The sequence below is a fragment of the Typopeltis vanoorti genome, chromosome 3, assembly GCF_054136105.1.
Source record: "Typopeltis vanoorti isolate ZY-2024b chromosome 3, IOZ_Tvanoo_1.0, whole genome shotgun sequence".
Lineage (NCBI taxonomy): Eukaryota > Metazoa > Arthropoda > Arachnida > Uropygi > Thelyphonidae > Typopeltis > Typopeltis vanoorti.
Genome location: NC_143551.1, coordinates 18,532,595 through 18,551,471, shown reverse-complemented (window position 1 = coordinate 18,551,471; position 18,877 = coordinate 18,532,595). Strand labels below are relative to the sequence as shown.

The 18,877-nt window shown below is 35.1% G+C and overlaps 1 protein-coding gene across 3 annotated transcripts in view; it reads left to right on the top strand.

Moving 5' to 3' along the window:
• Positions 1–18,877, top strand: part of LOC150107965 (hepatocyte growth factor-regulated tyrosine kinase substrate-like) — a 261,894-nt gene that overhangs the window by 169,848 nt on the left and 73,169 nt on the right. For all 3 annotated transcript variants that reach the window (XM_090390574.1, XM_090390576.1, XM_090390577.1), the window contains 2 exons: positions 11,329–11,409; positions 11,943–12,131. In XM_090390574.1, the coding sequence (XP_090246700.1) occupies positions 11,329–11,409; positions 11,943–12,131 (270 nt within the window). The remainder of the gene's footprint in view (positions 1–11,328; positions 11,410–11,942; positions 12,132–18,877) is intronic.

The following is an 18,877-nucleotide window of genomic DNA, read 5'->3' as shown; positions in this document are numbered from 1 at the left end:
TTGTTATATGCCTTTTCCAGATCTACAAAACTTAAATAGAGATCTTTGTAATATTCCCATGATTTCTCAACTATTTGTCGTAAAGTGAAGATCTGATCCTGACAGCCTCTATTTGGCCTGAATCCAGCTTGTTCTTCACCAAGCCTTTCTTTCAGGATTCTTCTCAACCGTTTCTCAAGTATACTTGCATATATCTTACCGGGAACACTCAGTAGGGAAATACCTCTGTAATTCTCACATTCAGTGTTATTTCCCTTTTTATATATGGGTACTATGAGAGCTCTACTCCAATCATTGGGAATTCATCCTCTGTGCTGGCTTTCTGAATTATGCAGTGCAGCCACTACAAGACTTTTATACCACCATACTCCAGCATTTCTGGTCGAATATTATCTACTCCTGCTGCCTTTGATGGCTTTTTCTACTTCAAGTATGGATATGTATTCCTGACTGTATGCCTGATGAGTGTTTTTTTTACCACTGTGCTATCACTGCTTGTTTCATTTAGCAATTTCTCAAAGTAATTACTCCATACTTCAAGGATATCTTTTTCTCCCATTTTCATGTCACCTTTATCACTCTAACTCTTTTTACAGCACCCTTTCCTCCATTTCTAAGCTTCTTCAACAACCTCCAGAATATTTTGCCACCTTCTTGATATATATTTTCTATGTTCTTGCCAAAGTCCTCCCATGACTTTTGTTTAGCCAGTTGTACACAATGTTTAGCTTACTTACATTTGTCTCTGTATTCTCTAAGAGCACAAGCTGACTTATTTGCTGGAACTTTTGATATGCTTCCTTCGCTGCCTCTTTAACTTCCTGTGTCCACCGTGGAGTTCTGATTTTTCTATCCTTGCAGACAACCTGACCACATGCCTCTCTGGCTGAATCAATGAAAGTTTTCTTCAAGGCTTGCCACTGAATCTCCAAGGTTTGGTTCCTGTTCTTAAACTCTTTCATTTTTCCTTCAATAATCTTTGTATTTTTTAGTCTACAGTTCACATCCGAGAGCCGCTTAACTTTTATTCGCTTTAAAACTTTCTTACGTGTTATTCTTTTCAATATGAAATTCAATTTTATCCTGCTCAAGACTAAATAGTGATGACCTTCAATTTCAAATCCTCTGTACAACTGGAGTTCTGCACCAGGGAGAAAACATCACTATCAACAATAGCATAGTCAATGAGACTTTTCTTATTTCTTGCTTCTTCTCTCCATGTGAATTTGTGCACATTTTTATGTCGGAATATGATGTTAGTAATAACCAGTCCATGTCCTGAGCAGAAATCCAACAAGTATTTAGCATTATTATTATTAGCTTTGCTCTTTTCTCCAGATTTTCCCAATATATTTTTGTATATCTGACAATCATTTCCTGCTCTGCTATTTAGATCCCCAACAGGGACCAACTTTTCATTTGTGTCAGCTGCTTTCTGTTTTGTCCCTTTTTCATTGATTGCTTTGTTGATTATGTTCTAAATGTTATGTTCGCCCTATGGTGTCACATGGTTCTGTCTAAGTACAAAGGAATTGCCTCAGGGTTGATCCAAATGCAACAAAGCTTCTGAGGTTCTTCTTCTCTTAAGGTCCTAAGGCATTTATTTGTTAATGCTGCGCCACCTAGGACAATTAGTTTAAAAGAGGAAATCTTAAACAAGAAGAAGATACTCAGATATACCTCAATGACTAACAACTTTGTAATCGTGACCATAAATTCACTACTTAAATCACCCACCTAGGTTCATGTATTTTACAAGTGGTGCATCAGATAGTACATACAGACAACTGAATTAGAAGAAAAGAAGAAACAAAGGGTTTATTCAACATACTAACATTTATACAGTGCATGGAAATTTGGTAAAATTCAATTCAATACTACAAAATATTGTGCAAATATCATCAGCAAATGTGAGCGTTAAATCTCGTAACTCATATAGGATTGACAATTGTGCTGCTCCAAACTATATCACACATAAATTCTTCAAATTCCTCTCTAATAAAATCTAGTTAACATGCATTAGCTCCTTATAGACACACATCCTTAGTTTAACACTCTTAAATTTACACTCATTTCCTTTCACAGTTTATAATATGCTACAGTCCTATTCTATCTCTGTTTAAGTCCTCAGATCTTGAATTACATATCATTCATTCACATTAATTAACAAGAAAATTTCACGATGGCGTTTCACAGTGGGCTCCTGCACTTGTTACTTTCTTTACTCGTCTCTGGATCCTTGAAATGATTTCTTCTCGGTTGGGAAAGTATCTGGGATTTCTCGCTCACGTATAGGCCTACTCGTTTCCAGTAGGTCATGCCTTTTTTTTTTCAGGGAGATACTTGGGGTAAAGGAACTCCTTCGACGCGAAGCATTCTATATAGACTCTGAGCTTTTCCACAGACTGCCTTGTCTTTTCCAGGATAATGTTATTCTCCTCAGGTTTGCGATACATAATCTTTCCTATAGACACGTGGTGCTTTCCGTTCTCTTCTGCTGGGAATCGGGGCAGAGATTCCCCTCCCATTCTGGAACCGTACCTCCACTCGCGAAGTCCACACACCGAAGAAAAAAACTCAAAAAGCCTCGTGGTGGTGGTGGGGGGGGGGGGGGGTTCCCTAACCCTTAGTTAGGGAAGGTGAGGATTGGACATTAGGTCAGAAGCCCTGGTTAGTTCTCTGCATTCCTTTAAAGGCTATATGGAGATCTCCTCTCAGTTATACAGCTTTGACCCCTTAAGCACCCCTATATATATATATATATATATATATATATATTTTGTCAGTTTCACTAAAAATTTTGCTCGAATAGCTGAAATATTTTACATGTTCTCTAGTCTCCTTGAACGTTTCCATGTTCCTGCCTGTTTTGTTTTTGCCTTTTTATTTCTGATTTTAATGCCAAATTTGTTACTGCATTTATTCAATTTAGTTAAGTACCCAGATTTATTTATGAGTATAATGTCATCCATATAAAGAGCTAATTTAACATCTCCAGATTTGCTGTCAGGATGAATGGAATATATCAAATAATTTATGCTTCATATCTATGTTATTTCAGTGCCATCTAAATGCTGTATTAATGGCAGTGGATACTTTGCATCCTTGTATTGATATGTGAACATTTCAAGCCTGGTACAATGGTTAATACTACTTTCTTTCATAATGTGATCCACATAGATGAAGAATAACAGTGGAGATAGTGTCTTACACCTGATTCAAAACCATCTTTCTGTACTTCTTCAATTCTAACTGATAACTTACAACTTAAATATATGACTATATATCACTCAATGTAATCTCCTTATTACACCATATAACTGTAGCACTTTGAAACTGAAATCCTTGTTTATATTCCCATTATTTCTCAGCTGTTTGAAAGATCCTGATGACCACTATTTGGTTGCCTTAGCTTGTTCTTAAGTTTCCCTTCGAAAATTTTTTTATGCTTTTCTCAAGTGTGCTTGCATAAATTTTACATTGAACACACACACACACTAGGGAAATTTCTATGTAATTCCTACTTTCAATTTTCTTTCTTTCTTTTTTTTTTTTTTTTATATATATGCAAGTTCTATATTGCTATAAGTTCTGAGTGCAAGTTCTAGAATTTGATGCTTGGATCATGCCTTCTGGATTATGCAGTACAGCCACTGTAAAATTTTTTTACCTTTACCTTCTTATTTGAGGATTTCTTGTTAAATATCTACTACAGCTGCCTTCTCCATATTTAGGTGGAGAAGGCAGCTGTAACAGATATTTGTGATGTCTTTTTCTATTTCAAGTATTATTTATTCTTGGTTGTATTCATCTTGAATCTTTTTTTTTATCTTAAATATAAAGAGCTAATAAGCTTCATTTCGGTGATATAAACATTATTTAAATTAAGGGGATATTAAATCCCACATTGTTTTAAAACCGAATAAGAAACTCAAAGATTGGAATCAGAGAGTTCCTTGCCGAATATAGTAAACTATAAAGTATTGGCGACCACTAGCGTGAGCTAATGCAAGTTACCCTAGTACGTAGTACAATACCGGAGAACTCGCAGCAAAGACGGTAAAGTTCTGATCGCTATTCGTCTTTGCTGCAAGTTCTCCGGTATTGTACTACGTACTAGAGTCACTTGCATTAGCTCACGCTAGTGGTTGCCGATATAGTTTACTGTATTCGGCAAGGAACTCTCTGATTCCAATCTTTGAGTTTCTTATTCTGTTTTAAAACAATGTGGGATTTAATATCCCCTTAATTTAAATAATGTTTATATCGCCGAAATGAAGCTTATTAGCTCTTTATATTTAGGTAACTTAATGGTTGCACCTGTGTGGAAACTCGTATAGCCGAGTATATAAGTTCTTTTTGCTATACACTTTGGTATTAATTTGGTCTAGCTACTCATTGATGACGCCTCAAAAAAGGCTGAAACCGGTCTGGGTAGTGACCTCCCACCATAATGTAATAACAGCATACATTTCCTAGGAAATGTGTTTTTACATTATGGAAAATACCTAAGAATAGCGATCAGAACTTTACCGTCTTTGCTGCGAGTTCTCCGGTATTGTACTATGTACTACGGTCACTTGCATTAGCTCACGCTAGTGGTCGCCGATACTTTATAGTTTACTATATTCGGCAAGGAACTCTCTGATTCCAATCTTTGAGTTTCTTATTCGGTTTTAAAACAATGTGGGATTTAATATCCCCTTAATTGAAATAATTTTTTTTATCATTTTTCTGCCACTGCTCATTTCATTTAAGTCTTTTAAAGTAATTACATCAGACATCGGTTGTTTTTTAATGTCACCCTTGTCATCTCTGATTCCTTTACTCTTTCCTTTGGCATGTAAAGATAAGGAAGTAATTTTGCCTCTTAGGCAGTAAAGAAGCCATGAAAAAGGTGCAAAGCAGAATAATGAATATGATATTGGGATAATGGAATGTATATTACCAGAACAGATGATTGAGAGTATGCAGACTGCAGACACTGGTAAACAGGAAAAAGAGATGTGATATCATAGAGGTCTATAAACTTTTGAAAAGGTATTGTAGGCTATTGTTAAATTTTGATTAATTGAAACTCTTAAGAATTCCATTTATCATCATTTAACAAGCAAAACCCTAAAAAGAATATACTTGCATCCAAGTATGTGTTATATGTATATCTGGACAAATATAGAATACATTATTACAAAGAAAGGAAATTGTGAATAATTAAATGAAAGGATTCTTACTACATTGTCTAATGTCAGTGATACTTTGTAAATATATAATAATTAAAAAAAATAGATAATACAATTAATTGTTGTAAGACTTACATGTAAGTTAATGTGAACAAAAGGTCAAAGTACAAGGGCACGGCAACGGAAAAAAATGTTGCCCCAGGCAGTAGCGGTATCAGTTGCACACGGCACGTGGAGTGGTAAGTGGTCAAAAGGAAATTAAACACTACGAAGCAAGACCCACATGGGGAGAATTCTACACGACGGGTGAACAACGAAGGTTACAAAGAATGCCAATAGGGAGATGGTATAAAAAAGGGTTAGGAACATTCCCCCCCCCCCCCCTTCCACAGGGCTCTGAAGTTTTTTTTGGTTTTGTGCAGTGAGTAGTGTCTCTCTTTGAGAACATCCAGACGAAGGGTCAGCGGGGAGCTCTGTTCGGACTCCCGTAGGTAATAGTCGGAAATGCCGCATATCAGTTAAAAAGGTTATGTACCTCAAGCCTTATGATGGAAGAAAATATATCTGTACTGAACAAAGGCAATCCATGGAAAAGGCTCAGTGTGTCGGTAGCAAACTTCATGGAAACAGAATCACCAGACGCCAACGAAGTCCCTGGAATAGGCTTGGTATGCTAGAAACGTGTGAACCTACCAATGACTGGAGAAATACATGCCATAACAACGACTGAAGGGAAATTGTATGAGGAACATACAATTTCCCTTCAGTCGTTGATCCAATCAATGAATGTGTTGAGTTAATATCTATGTTTTAAGTGAATATTAAGATGATCTATTTTTGGGTATTAAGTTAACTCTTGAAAATTCATGTTAATATTGTTGCCTAAGATTACTGAGTTCTTAATCTTATATAGGAATTGTTTCTTTGATAATCTTATATTACTGGGGATGCATGTGAATTAATTTGCTTAGCATTGATTTGATTTTGATTGAATGTTCTTTGTATTGCATGATAACTAATGTGTTCAATAAACCGTTTGCTATCTTTAAATAAAATTGCCTGTGTTTAGAATCCAATGCGCCACTCATGAAAAGTACGAATCTAGGCCGGAGGAAATAGGTTGTAGTTTAGGTCAGGATTGCAAACCTTAGTGTGCATCTGAAAATTCACTTCTTGATTAAGATTTCTCTTTCTTAATCTAATGGTTCTAGTTGGCGCAGCGTTAAATTATAAATTTTCCTAGAGCTTTAAGAGAGGCAAGATTTCAGAACCTTTGACACCTTGGATTTGGCTCAACCCTGAGGCAATTCCTTTGTGTTTCAGTAGTACCACTTGACACCATAGGAAAGACTTATTGTAGAATGCATATATTGATAAGAAATTAAGAAAGTAGGACACATCACTATCAACTGATGAAATTTTTTGTTATACGGAAGGCATGGAGAGGACAAGGAAGCATCTGTGGAGGTTAAGTTTTTGTGTGGTTAAGAAAGGGGAATAGTTAGATTTTTCTCTCACAGAGCAGTGAGTGGAACAGTTGCCTGTTGAAGTAGTGAGTGCATCTAGTATGAATAAGAGAAACTATGGTAGCTTTTTTATTTATCATACTGGTAAAAATACAAAAAAATTAATGAGCCAAAATATATATAGATTGACTGTAGTTAACTAATTAATGGCACTATTTGGGAGTAAGTGCAAGTTTCTGAGGCCGTCAGGAAAGGAGTATGTTGGACAGTGATATTATGTATTGTTTGCATAACATCATGCATGCAAAAGGGTTGACATAACTGAAATTTCCTACAGATGTACTAAGTATGTACAGTGGCCTTATTCAGTCCTAAATATGTTTAACTGGCTTCACAGGTGTCGAGATTAAATCCTGGGGGTTTGACAGTTGGATCTGTGATCAGGTACTACTTTGTAGTTCATTCCAGAGTCTTCTCCACCAGTCCTGGGGACCATAATCTGGTATTTCCATAAGCCATATGGAAAATCTGGAGGTGAAGCAGTGAGCTAGAAGTGGAGAGAGATATCTTTATGTATGGGAGGTTGATGTTTTTTCTGATTTTATTTCTTTGATGGTAGCTTCTACTCTTCTGAAGTGGAAGAGTAATGTGAGAAAGAATGGACACAACCATGGGTGAGGAGTAGACCTTAAGGTACCGGATATGATTTTTCGTTATTATGTTGAGCTGCGTCCACAAGTCACGTGGTTACTTCTGGCAAATTACTGCTCACCAAACTGGTGAGTAGTAATTTGCCTCTGGTCTTCCCAAGACTGCTGTTCTAAAAGTCAAAACACTACATCCCCAAGTTGTTCCTGTGTGCTTCTTTATGATGTTGTTGGAATGTGAAGCTGCAATCAAGTGTGACACCAAGGTAACAAAGGTTTCTTTCAAGAATTAGATTCCTGTTGCAGAAGTTTATTTTTAGTTTTCTATGAGCCTCATTGTTATTTAGGTGAAAAGTTAAAACAACAGTTTTGCTGGGTTAGGCAATGTACTCCAACTTTCAAAATGGTTTTTCAATGAGCTCAGATCTCTGCTTAGTGTTTCCTCAAGGCCTTAAGGAAACACTAAGCAGAGATCTGATGATAAATGGCGTGGGTGATCTATGCCCTTCCTCAATGGGTCTTTGACTCCCCAGAGATCTTAGATAATAATTACTAATTTTTTTCATTTTGCCACTTTCTTGATATTTCTCTTCTGTGTTTTTACGGAAGTTTTCCAGTGACTTTTGTTTAGCCTTAGTGGTGGCTGGCAATCTTGAGAGAAAGTCTACTATTATAAGGGATGGAAACAGAACTTCTGTGGAGAATGTTGGGATTTTGTTGTGGAGCAGGAGTAGAGAACAGTATTCTTTGTACCCTTTTCTTAGAATATCCGTATATGATGTCTTTATCATCTGGAAATAGTGTTACTGAGCTGCATGGTTTCTTTCATCTATGAACTCTTTCCACCATAAAATAAAATTCACTTTGGAACATGAAAAGGAAGGAAACTACCTTTCTTAGTTAAGTATAAAGAGCTAATAAGCTTCATTTCGGCAATGAAAACATTACTTATGCTTAAATTAATTTAAGTATAAGTAATGTTTTCATTGCCGAAATGAAGCTTATTAGCTCTTTATACTTAAGTAACTTAATGGTTGCACCTGTTTGGAAAACTCGTTCGCAGAGTACATAAGTTCTTTTCGCTATACACTTTGGTATTAGGACTAGCTACTCACTGATGAAGCCTCAAAAAAGGCTGAAACCGGTCTGGGTAGTGACCTCCCTCCATAATGTAATAACAGCATACATTTCCTAGGAAATGTGTTTTTACATTATGGAAAATACCCAAGAATAGCGATCTGAACTTCCCCCACCTTTGCAACGAGTTGCCCGGTATTGTACTACGTACTAGGATCACTTGCATTGGCTAACGCTAGTGTCGCCGATACTTTATAGTTTACTATATTCGGCAAGAAACTCGCTGATTCTGATCTTTGAATTTCTTATTCTGTTTTAAAACTATGTGGGATTTAATATCCCCTTAATTTAAGTATAAGTACCTTTCTTAGATTTTTTTATTTTAAAAAAAGCTTAAGGAAGCTTTTTTCTTAGCGTATGCCACAAGCCCACTCATACAGGTCATTCATTTTATATTCAACCTTACATTCATCCTTTTTGCACTGTACATTACTAAAACTAGGTATTATACATATGCTCAAGTAAAGGGTAATCTCTATCATAAAGATGAAGACAACTGAATGAAGAATTACTTTCTCTACTCCAATTATTTGTGACTAATGGGTATTCTAAAAAATTTCTACAGAGAGTACTGTTCTCTAATCCTGTTCCAACAAAATCCTAATATTCTCTACAGAAGTTCTGTTTCCATCTTTTATATTGGTTGACTTTCTCTTAAAATTACCAGCCTCCTCAAATCTCATGACAAGATTGGCTTTCAAGCTCATTTTGACTATATGAGATTTATTGCTTTCACCTAAAGATCACAACCCCTTCAACAGATATTCTGGGGTTTATAATATTCCATGTTCTTCTGGCCTTTCTTACATAAGGTAGACATCTAGAAATTTTGAAATCAGACAAAAAGAGCATGTTGGGGACTTCAATAATAACAGAAGACAGCTCAGGGCCTAGCTTTTCCACCCCCCCCCCCACATCATAACAATGAATGGGATAAGAGCTCCATGCCTTACATAGAGGACAACTTCAGTGCCTGTAACATAAAAGAATCTGCTGTGGTCATTCACTCATAAGGCATAGTCAGTAGAAACCAAGGAATGATATTATGTGATATTTGGAAATCACTCAGATCTTTTTTTGCACATCAGATTTTAACTTTTCAGTTAATTGTTGTGCACACATCACTGAACAATAGCTGACATGTGCAAGCTTCCACACTCCACATGTTTTCTGTTTTTAACTTATCGTAACTGTTCCTACATGTTTCAGTATTTTGGTAATGTTGTGGTTCATGTTAGCCCTTTATTATAAATTTTTGTTCATCCTAATCTGGAAGAAGCCACAAGTATGTGCGGCAAAACTAGTCAATTTCATTTAATTGTATTAATATGGTCAAATAAATCCAGTATATTCCTTTTTATAAAATTTTTAATGTTTTCTTCTTTTCCACTAATGCTTCTGATTTTCTGAGTCCACCATTTTTTTATCCTTTTAACAACTTGACCTGCCTCTCTTTGCTGAAACAGCTAGTTTTCTTTGGTCTGTCACTAATTCTCCAAGGTTTAGTTTGCTGTTCACATCTAAATCACATCACATCCACTTCAATTGTTTTTAAAATCTTTGTACATATTGTTAATTTCACTATGAAATTCATTTTAATTCTGCTCAAAACTAAATGTTGATCACTTTCTAAATCAAATCATCTATATACACTTATGTATTGAACCTGTATGAAGATATTCCCATCAATAAGAACATAATTGGAGATTTCCTTTGTGTTTTCTTATGTGAATTTGTGCCCATTTATATGTTGGAACATGGTGTTAATTATGACTAGTCTCTGTCTAGAACAGAAATCCGTTAGGTGATTACCATATTAGTGTTGCTTATTTCTCCAAATTTTCCAAATCTCCACTAACCTCAAATAGCTGATTTGACCTTGTTCCCTGATAGAAACATTCAGATGCTTTGTTTAACTGTGAGTGACCTTAACCAGTATGACATTTGATCATGTTGTATCATAATTTTTTCTTAGTTAAATAAGGAAATACAGAATACTATGTCAGCAAAATACCAAAATGTAAACCATTCTCATTAATTCAATTTCCAACTAGTTACTTAACATGGTGCACTATAAGAAGGTGAGGATTGGTCATTACTTCAGGAGTCCTGGTCGGTTCTTTACATTCCTTAAAAGGCTATGTAGAGGTCTTAATTTCTTCTTAGTTATTTAGCTAGCATTGATCCTTAATAGTATTTTATATATTTTACACACACACATACACACACGGCTCAAAAACATGTTTGCCCATCGTGGGTAGCTGCAGACTTTATTTATATATATATATATATATATATATATAATGTCTGATCCACATATGAAGGGCCACAAGACTTATAGCACATTAGCACCATGTGTGGGCAAGAGGAATGGAATATATTTGGACTAAATGGAATATTTTTTATTTAATAAAAAGTAACTATCTTTTTTCTTTTTAACTTTAAGAAAACACACAAGTATATTTGTAATATAAAGGGCTGTTCTAGTAATAAAATGAATGTAATAAATGATATTTTCAGAAAATCAACGTTGTTTTTACTGTTCTTCCTGTTCTTATTATTTATTAATTTCTTTCTTGAAATGGTTTTCAAAAAATAGAAATTTTCTCCTACAGTGCTATACATTATTAATCACTTTATGGAATTCCTCTTGACTTAGTGGTGGGAAAAAATGAGAGGAGAGGTACTGGACAAGTATGCCCCCCCCCCCCCTTTGGCAAGCAGGATTTTGAATAACTTGTTAAGCCTTGTATACAGCAGACACACAATTTTTTATTATTTATTATATGCTATTATAATTATTTATTGCAGCAATAATATATCTATTTGTTAATTTTTATTTAAATATAAATATTTAATATATATATATATAGTTATATTTAAAATTTTTTTAATCAGAAAGTGAAGACGAGTAATCTTGCTGTGAACAAAACTGAATCAACTAATCATGCGGTTAATCACACAGTATCATCAACAACTGTAAGTTTGCTTTGTAATAAATGATATTTTCCAAAAAATCAGTATTGTTTTTACTATTCGGCAGCAATCTTCTCTGAAGGTTGTACAAGTGCAGTGGAATCTCACTATAGCAAACACCACTAGAGTAGATTCACTTATATAACAGATAGTTGAAATCTGGCCAAAGATCCAAACATCAGCTTGCTGTGTGCTAAAATTCACTAGAAAGAAAACTCTGCTATAACAGTATATCTTTATATCCTGTATATTTGATATAGTGAGAGCCAACTGTATAACTTAATTTTTACTGTTTTTAGCATGTTATTCAGTAATATATTCTGATGTTATTTTATTAATTTGCTTTCGTCATTCCTTCTTCATTGCCATCTCATAGGAAGGAAATGGAGGAATGAACTTACTCTTATGTAAAGTACTTGGTCTTGTTTAGAGTAATTCATCAGAAATACCAGTAGATATTTTCTAAGTATTTCTTTCTAAATTTCTAAGAATATTATAATATATATATTTTTGAAAAGTTACTTTAATAACTTTAGGAAAATAGCATATCAGAAGTAAAAGAAAATCACCAGAGTTATGTGGATCCTGAACTTGCAAGGTATTTAAATCGCCCATACTGGGAACAAAAGCAGCAACAAGATGAACATCATCCTCAGACTAGGACTAGTCCAGTGCCAAGTGCACCTATTGCAACAGTTACTCAAGCTGCTGTTAAAGTGACAGAGGTTTGTAATAACAGATTTTTGAAAAAAATTAAGAACTTTTTGAACTTTTGATCATATTTAATTAAATGCTAAAATGAGAAACATGAAAAAACAGAAGAAACTATAAAATTTCTTGAACAGAGTAGATACCAGGAATGATATATTTTTAATCTGTTTAAGAAATTCAGGGTACATAGGATACTGTGATATTCAAACATCATTAAATAAATAATAAAATATAATTGGCAATACTTATATGCCCTTAAGGCCTTTCCAAATTGCTTTTGTAACCATAATTGTAGGACAAGGCTTGTGTGTGTATAAAAAAAAAAATTGTGCATGTGTGATTTGTGTTCTCCTGGCCAATTTCAATAGTTGTATGAAATGCCAAAATTTCTAGTAGTAAAAACTTTGCCACCTTCATACAAGACTGGCTTGCTCATCCTCAATTTCAAACCCCTAATAAAGGTTTTTTTGTCCTAGATGGGATTCTAACTGAAGTTTTTCGCCAAAGCACTTCATCATAACTGACTGTGCTTATGAAAGCTCTTTAACACTATTAAATAATAATATAATTTTATCATTATTATTCATTCATTACTATTAAATAATATAATCATTATTATATTATTAACAGTTTTCTGAAAATTAATCTGAGATGTAATCTGTTACTCCTGAGGTATTGCATTAGTCCATCAATATCTTGCTGCTCTTCTTCTGGGTTTCTTTCTTTGCCTTCTTGCATTAAACGCTTGCACCATTTTTTTTTTTTTTACTAACATTTACTCTCCCAATTTGTTTAAGTGACCATACTACCACTTTAGGTTAACAGTGCTTACATCTTGAATGCTGATAATAATAACAAAGGTCAACAGACACAATTTGGATGAAGTTAGGAACTTTACATACCTAGGGAGCAATATGATGCTTGATTTAGACTGTAAAAAAAAAAAAAAAGATAAGATCTCAGATAACAAAAATGAAAGCAAATCTACAGGCAGTGGACAAAATATGGGAAAGTAAGTCAGTGCACCTTCCCATAAAGCTGAGACTGCCAGAAAAATGCATAATCACAAGTGCTGTCTGTGATTGTGAGACATAAATAATGGTCAAAGGCTCTGTGAGATGAATATTGGCTTTTAAAAGAACATCTTATAGAAAGATTCTATGAATTAGATGGGTGCAGAAACTAACAAAGAATTGTATAGCAAATTAACTGCAAAGAGAATCTAATGCAGAAAGTAATTCTTAGGAAACTATAGTTTTTTGGACATATCTGTAGAATGGATAACAGTAGTAAGATCAAAACATAGGATACTTGGTACAATTAATGATATAAACAGAAGAGGATGGCCAATGCAAGAGTGGATAGATGGTATAAAAGAATGATGAAAGATTTTGCAGTATTTGAGTAATTGTTCATGGCAGTGGATAGAGAAAAATGACAAAGAATGGTGAAACAAGCATCAAACATTAATGGACATTGGACCCATGGATAGTGATGATGATGGATAATGTGAGGTTCCTTTCTGATATCTTTATTTTTTAATATAGTTCTGCAATTAATGTTATTTCTTCACCCCCCCCCTTATTAGCCTCAGAACTATTGTCCCCAGTCTCTCCTGACAAAGAATAAGAGACAGATACTTTGTTTTGAGTATAACCTTGTCGTTGTGTGTGTGCATGCAAACTAAGAACAGTGAGCAGTTCAGATGGAACTTGATTATACACATATTTGGTCACCTGGGTTTCCTGAAGATAAGAAATAGTGGAAAGGATCTAGAAGTGAGTATCTAAGATGGTGACAAGTCTGAAATGTTTCCTCTGTGGGTAGATTGAAGATTTGTTAATTACAAAAATTAGTTGATAAGCAGAAAGGGAGTGATATGCTAGAAACATATAAGTTAATAAAGGAGGTTTTATGCAATTGATGCAGAAGAAATTTTTTGCCCATGTACTCTGCTCCTGGTATTTCATGTGGCAAAATAATTTTTACTTACAAAAAGAAGGTACAGCCATGTCTCACCACTTTTTCCACCACAATAGCTAACTTTTACATGGAAGACTTTGAGCAACAAGCTCTAGATTCTGCAAGCCTAAAGCCCAAAGTCTGGCTCAGATATGTTTGATATTTTTGCCATTTGGCCCCATGGCCCCAAAACATAAACAACACAAATGTATCCAACTCACCATTGAGATTGAAAACAACAACTCTCTTCATTTTCTAGACACACTTGTCACATGTGTAGAAAGGCTTATGTGTTCGTTGCACATGCTGGTTAATTTTAACAGTATTGATGAGAACACAGACTTATAAGAATATTTATACTTATAAGAAATATCAGCAATAAGAAATATTTATAAGAATATTTATACTTATAAGAAATATCAGCAATAAGTTAATAAATAGTTTTCTTATAAGTCTGTGTTCTCATCCACACTTGTCACACATCTTCCCTCAGGCTGCCTCTCCTTCAGTCTACCACAAACCTACACACACACACACACACACAGACCAATACATACATAAAAATTCATATCACCATCCAACACAAAAACTAGGGATCATCAGCACCCTCAAACACAGAGTCCTAACAATTTGCTCTAATGAACAGGCTCTGAACCAAGAATTTGAAATTATTAGCCAAATGCTTGTAAACAATGGTTACAATAAAAAAACAAACAAAAAAAAAAGTTCACAAGATCCTCCATAAAAATGCCATTAAAAGCAAAAAAAAAATGACAAGAATGTCATAGCCATACCATACGTTAGGGACATTTCAGAAAAAAAAAATATAACACTACTTAAATACAATACTAAGACAATCTTTAAACCCCCTGCAAAATTAAGAAATTTACTTAGCTCTTCTGACACAATGAACAAAGCAACTGACACAATGAAAAAGGAAAAGTTGGTCCTTGTTGGGGATCTAAATAGTAGAGTAGGAAATGATTGTGAGACATACAAAAATATTTTGGGAAAATTTGGAGAAAAGAGCAAAGCTAATAATAATGGCAAATATCTGTTGGATTTCTGCTCAGGACATGGACTGGTTATTACTAACACCATGTTCCAACATAAAAATGTGCACAAATTCACATGGAGAGAAGAGGCTAGGAATAAGAAAAGTCTCATTGACTATGTTATTGTTGATAGTGATGTTTTCTCCCTGGTGCAGGACACCAGAGTGTACAGAGGATTTGAAATTGGAAGTGATCACTATTTAGTCTTGAGCAGGATAAAATTGAATTTCATATTGAAAAGAATAACATGTAAGAAAGTTTTAAAGCGAATAAAAGTTGAGCAGCTCTCAGATGTAAACTGTAGACTAAAATACAGGAATATTATTGAAAAGAAAATGAAAGAGTTTGAGAACAGGAATCAAACCTTGGAGATTCAGTGGCAAACTCTGAAGGAAACATTGATTGATTCTGCCAGAGAGGCATGTGGTGAAGTTGTGTGCAAGGATAAAAAAATCAGAACTCCCTGGTGGACACAGGAAGTTAAAGAGGCAGTGAAGGAAAAGAAGAAAGCAAGCATATCAAAAGTTCCTGGCAAATAAGTCAGCTTTTACTCTTACAGAATACAGAGACAAATGTAAGAAAGCTAAACAGTGTGTAAAACTAGCTAAACAAAAGTCATGGGAGGACTTTGGCAAGAATATAGAAAATAAATATCAAGAAGGTGGCAAAATATTCTGGAGGTTGTTGAAGAAGCTTAGGAATGGAGGAAAGAGTGCTGTAAAAGGAATTAGAGATGATAAAGGTGAAATGAAAACAGGAGAAAAAGATATCCTTGAAGTATGGAGTAATTACTTTGAAAAACTGCTAAATGAAACAAGCAGTGATGACAGCACAGTGATAAAAAAACACTGACCAGGCATGCAGTCAGGAATACATATCCATACTTGAAGTAGAAAAAGCCATCAAAGGCTTGAAATGTGGAAAGGCAGCAGGAGTAGATGATATTTGACCAGAAATGCTGAAGTATGGTGGTATAAGAGTCTTACAGTGGCTGCACTGCATAGTTCAGAAAGCCTGGACAGAGGGACGAATTCCCGATGATTGGAGTAGAGCTCTCATAGTACCCATATATAAAAAGGGAAATAAAACTGAATGTGAGAATTACAGAAGTATTTCCCTACTGAGTGTTCCTGGCAAGATCTATGCAAGTATACTTGAGAAACGGTTGAGAAGAATTGTGGAAGAAAAGCTTGGTGAAGAACAAGCTGGATTCAGGCCAAATAGAGGCTGTCAGGATCAGATCTTCACTTTACGACAAATAGTCGAGAAAGCATGGGAATATAACAAAGATCTGTATTTAAGTTTTGTCGATTTGGAAAAGGCATATGACAAGGTGCCAAGAGAGAAGCTATTCAATACGCTGCAGTTATATGGTGTCAATGGGGCATTATATCAAGCAATACTTAGTCTTTATTTGAGTTGTGAGTCAGCAGTTAGAATTGAAGGAAGTACAGGAAGATGGTTTAATGTTAAATCTGGTGTGAGACAAGGATGTACATTATCCCCTCTGTTATTCATTATCTATATGGATCACATTATGAAGGAATGTGGTATTAAACCTGATATCAAAATTGGAGATGTTAATGTCAGCTCTTTGCTTTATGCGGATGATGTTATACTTCTAAATAAATCCGCTACAAGTCTGCAAGATTCTCTGACTAAATTGAATAGCTGTTGTAATAGATATGGTATGAAGGTCAGCAATAAAAAGACAAAGACAATGAAAATAGGCAGAATCATTGAAAATGTCAACTGTGTTGTGAATGGTGAACCTGTGGAACAAGTAAAACATTTCAGCTACTTAGGCACAATTTTTACTGAAGATGGTAAACTAAATATAGAAATAGACAACAGAATCAGCAAAGCTGGTATCGTGGGAAGTCAATTGAATAAATTCATATGGAATAAGAAAAAAATTAGTTGGAACACTAAATTAGCTGTATACAAGACAGTGTTCAAACCAGTTTTAACTTATGGATCTGAGAGCTGGGTCAAAAGTAAAACACTTGACCAAAGACTAGAGACTGCAGATATGAGAATCCTGAGAAAGATTCGAGGCATGAACAGATGGCATCAATGGCAATATCATATTAAAAATGAGGATATTAGGAAAGAACTTGACATTGTCAGCATCCAGGAATGCGTTAGCAGAGCTAATCTCAGATGGTATGGTCACTTAAATAGAATGGGAGAGGAAAGATTAGCAAAACAAGTGTTCTCTGCCAGGTTGGCAGGAAAACGACCCAGAGGAAGACCAAGGTATAGGTGGATTGATACGGTACAAAGTGCCTTAGACGATAGAAATATAAGATCTGATAATGTTGGAGTCTTGACAAGTAACAGACTGATTTGGAGGAAAATTGTAGATAGGAAGTTAGTAATGATGTAATTTTTTCATGTAGTACTGTCATATCCTGTACACCCCTTGAGGGTACATGGCAGGAATTTGATGATGATGATGATGATGACTTAGCTCTTCCAAAAATCCTCTTCTATACCTTGCCCACCCAGGGTTTACAAAATTCAATGTACCTGTAAACTGAGTATCATGCTTCTGTTCTTTCTCATAGTCCATGCAGTCTTGAGTTCACTGCCTGTATTACTCTCACTACCATTACTATTGGAGAGTTCTATTCTGTCTCGATTTAAATCTTTAGCAGTTGTTACAAAAACTCTCCCATCCTTCTTATCTTATCTATCCTCTCTGAATACAGTGAGTCCAACATGTTCTGTTCCTGTAACGATATCTATCTGTCAGTTGTGCCTTACTAACACCAATGTTTTTTTTGTTTTACTACATCCACCAGTGCTAACTGCTGACCTTTGTTCCTGATGCTTTGGACATTGGTGAATATACATGCAAGTTGATAGTCTTCAGGTAACGCTTAAAAATTGTGCAATACAAACAGGTAGTTGGAGTTGATTCCTCAACCCTCCCCACCCTCACATCTATTTCCACAGTATATGATTTTCTCTTTCATCACAATACCATCCCTGCATTTCCTGGGATCAGACAAGCTACTGTTCTCTCCTCATTAAACTCACAATTTCTACCACTTCATTTAATGCACACATCCACTGAATCTGTTTCAACAAAACTCTTTAGTTAAAAAGATCTGGATTCAAATCTCATATAGGATGAGAAAAATCTTAATCAGGGCTTTTCAACTGAAGGTGAGTTAGCCAGTCTTATATGATGGTGGAAAGGTTTCCCTTCCCTGAAACTTGGGTTTTTCATCAACAAGACAGGCAAACTGGCCAAGAGAACATATGCAATTGTGACAACCATAATACACTATGCAGATAGGATTAACTGTCCCATCAGAGCATTAATTAGTTTAAAATAAGCCAAGTTACTTGCCCATGACAGGCCATTGAGCCTAACATCCAAGAGAAGATGAGATCAATACTTTCATGCAACTACCACATATGTTGTTGTAACATCCAGAGATATGTACTGTAAAAGAGAGAATAAATGTGAAAGAATAACTTTCCTGAATACAGATGATATATATGGGTAGCAGTTGCAGAAGAGATTGTTCAGCTAAGGAGTGCCCATTTTGATAAAAGCTATCGACCAATGTTGCATATGAGCTCAGTGCTACCTCTACTGGATAGAGAAACTCAGATGTATGAAGTACTTTAGCCATTGTTCAAGTACCCCAAACTGAATAAGGATTTGGCAGTAGGGGTTGATGGGATATCAGTATGAATACTCAGAGTATTCAGGTGAACTGACAATG